This window comes from Galeopterus variegatus, unplaced genomic scaffold (genome assembly GCF_000696425.1).
Source record: "Galeopterus variegatus unplaced genomic scaffold, G_variegatus-3.0.2 Scaffold5121, whole genome shotgun sequence".
Classification (NCBI taxonomy): Eukaryota; Metazoa; Chordata; class Mammalia; order Dermoptera; family Cynocephalidae; genus Galeopterus; species Galeopterus variegatus.
The window spans coordinates 47178-49302 of NW_007731232.1; the positions used below are offsets into that span (position 1 = coordinate 47178).

General features: G+C 39.1%; 1 protein-coding gene across 1 annotated transcript in view; it reads left to right on the forward strand.

The window, feature by feature from the left end:
• LOC103604399 (gamma-2-syntrophin-like) overlaps positions 1-2125 on the forward strand; it is a 53092-nt gene that overhangs the window by 9104 nt on the left and 41863 nt on the right. The window contains exon 2 of the mRNA XM_008588955.1: positions 610-720. Within this exon, the coding sequence (XP_008587177.1) occupies positions 610-720 (111 nt within the window). The remainder of the gene's footprint in view (positions 1-609; positions 721-2125) is intronic.

Here is a 2125-nt window from a genome sequence, read left to right on the forward strand (position 1 = left end):
TTTTATTAGAGTAAGAATTTATAGAGTACATTTTATCTTTAAAGTGCCTTAGCAAACATTATTTTTGCAATAGTGTTAAAAGGTAGCATTATCCACATTTTCTAAGATGGTTCCTGAGAAACTAAGGTTAACTGGTTTCCACATAGCTATAGATGGGATGATGTTGGTCAGGATTAAAGTTTCTCATTTTATCTTCACTGTAGACTATTTTTCACATCCTAGAGGAAGAACTGAGCCTTGTAGTGGATTTTTTAAAGTTCCTCAAGCAGAAAAAAGAGTAATGATCTTAAGATGCTTTTAGTATATGTAAAGGAAAACCCAAGAGAAGACAGAGAGGATCAGAAAGGGTAGAGGTGGGATTGAGGACCTGGATGCTGATACATCCTCGCGACGTGCAGCAGGCTGAGGGGTGGGTCTGAGGAGGTCAGCTGCACAGACTGAAGGCTGAGAGGGTGCACACTCTGGCGAGTTATCACAAGCTGAGTGTAGATAAGATAATTAAGCAAATGTCTGTGTTTATGCAAAGAGGCTGTTTAACATATTAATAGATGTTAATTAAATAAGTCAGCTCTTGTTTATAAATCACTAATTAATTTCATTCCTTTACAGAATGTGCTATGGAGATTTAAATTCTCTCAGCTTAAGGGATCTTCAGATGATGGAAAAACTCGAGTCAAGCTGCTGTTTCAAAATCTGGACACCAAACAAATTGAGATGAAGGTAGGGAACAGTTTGTTCTGCAAGCCAACCCTACGTGCAGTAAAACTCAAATGGCCAGCTGGGAAAAACTCCCGTTCCTCCCCTGCATACGTAAGTCCTGAGATAGGATTTCTCCTTAAAAAACTGGGCAACAGATATGTCGAAAGAGCACCCGTTATGTTTCATATGAGAGAATTTTATATCCTAAAATTGTGATTATTGAAACAAGTTACTTGATTCTACTAAAATTCGCACAGTTTTAGTGAATATTAGGAGGAAATTAATATTTGAAAGTAAACCAGAAGTCAAAATTTAAAGAAAGAGTTTTACAAACTGAATTAAGTATATGATGAATTGTTCCTAATAGTTTGAACTTACTGCTCTGTTAATTAAAAGGATCTTAGATATGGCTTTCAAATTTGTTGCATTGATGTGCCATTTTACTAGCAACAGGTATTAAATTTTCTCATATTTTATGCATAAATGTGTTGTTAGCAGACCACTTTTCATATAAACTAAAGATAAACTTTAGTCTGAAAGCCTAAATTTAGTACATTGAGAAATAAATAAAAAGAGGAATGTGAGAACCATGAACTCATATTGTTTGGAAACAGAAATCAACACTTTGCATGAATGTTTTCTGATGAAATTTGTCCTGGCACACATCGCACCTGGCATTGTTATCTGTGAATGTTTAGAGTCAATTTTCATACTTTATTGAGATGCGTGAATGAATGATTCATATCTACTTGTTGAGTACAATAGAAACTGTACAGGCTGCCTGACATTCTGATGTTCTGGGAACTGACAGAAGCAAAATCTGAGTGTAAGCACGGTCAAGGCTGTGGGCATGTGAGGGCCACAGAGGGGTGGGATGAGACGCTGGTCCTGGCACCGCCCGTGGAGCGCTGGCTTTGGTGGGGGGTGTTGGCCAGAGGTAGGGAGGAGCGTCATAGCCTTTTCTTGTGTTAAGTCCTGTAAACTTCTTAATCCCACTCTGTGTGAGATCTTGGGAGTTCACCAGGGGTCTTGAGGGTTTTATGCTTAAGGGCATCCCAGTGACTTCCTCCAGAGCACTGCTTGTCCCCAAGGCACATGCTTTGAGGAACAGCCAACTGCTTATATGGCATCTGAAATATCCTTTTGTCAGGTGACCCCTGTTTCATTAGGGTTAAAGTATTTATTTTCTATTTTCTGATGATCAGCCAACTTTTGGTTATGTGTGTTAGTAAAGGGAGTAGAGATACTAGATCATCTGGAGCAGACAGTTTTGAAGCACATTAATCCGGGGGCAGAAGCTTTGCAACAGACTTGACTGCTCTGTGGTGCTTTGTTTGGATCACATCAGTTTCCATTGTCAGTTGGTGGAAGACAGAAAGCCCTAGAAAGTTAGCTATAGAGGCCACAGGTATGGATGCAGAATTTG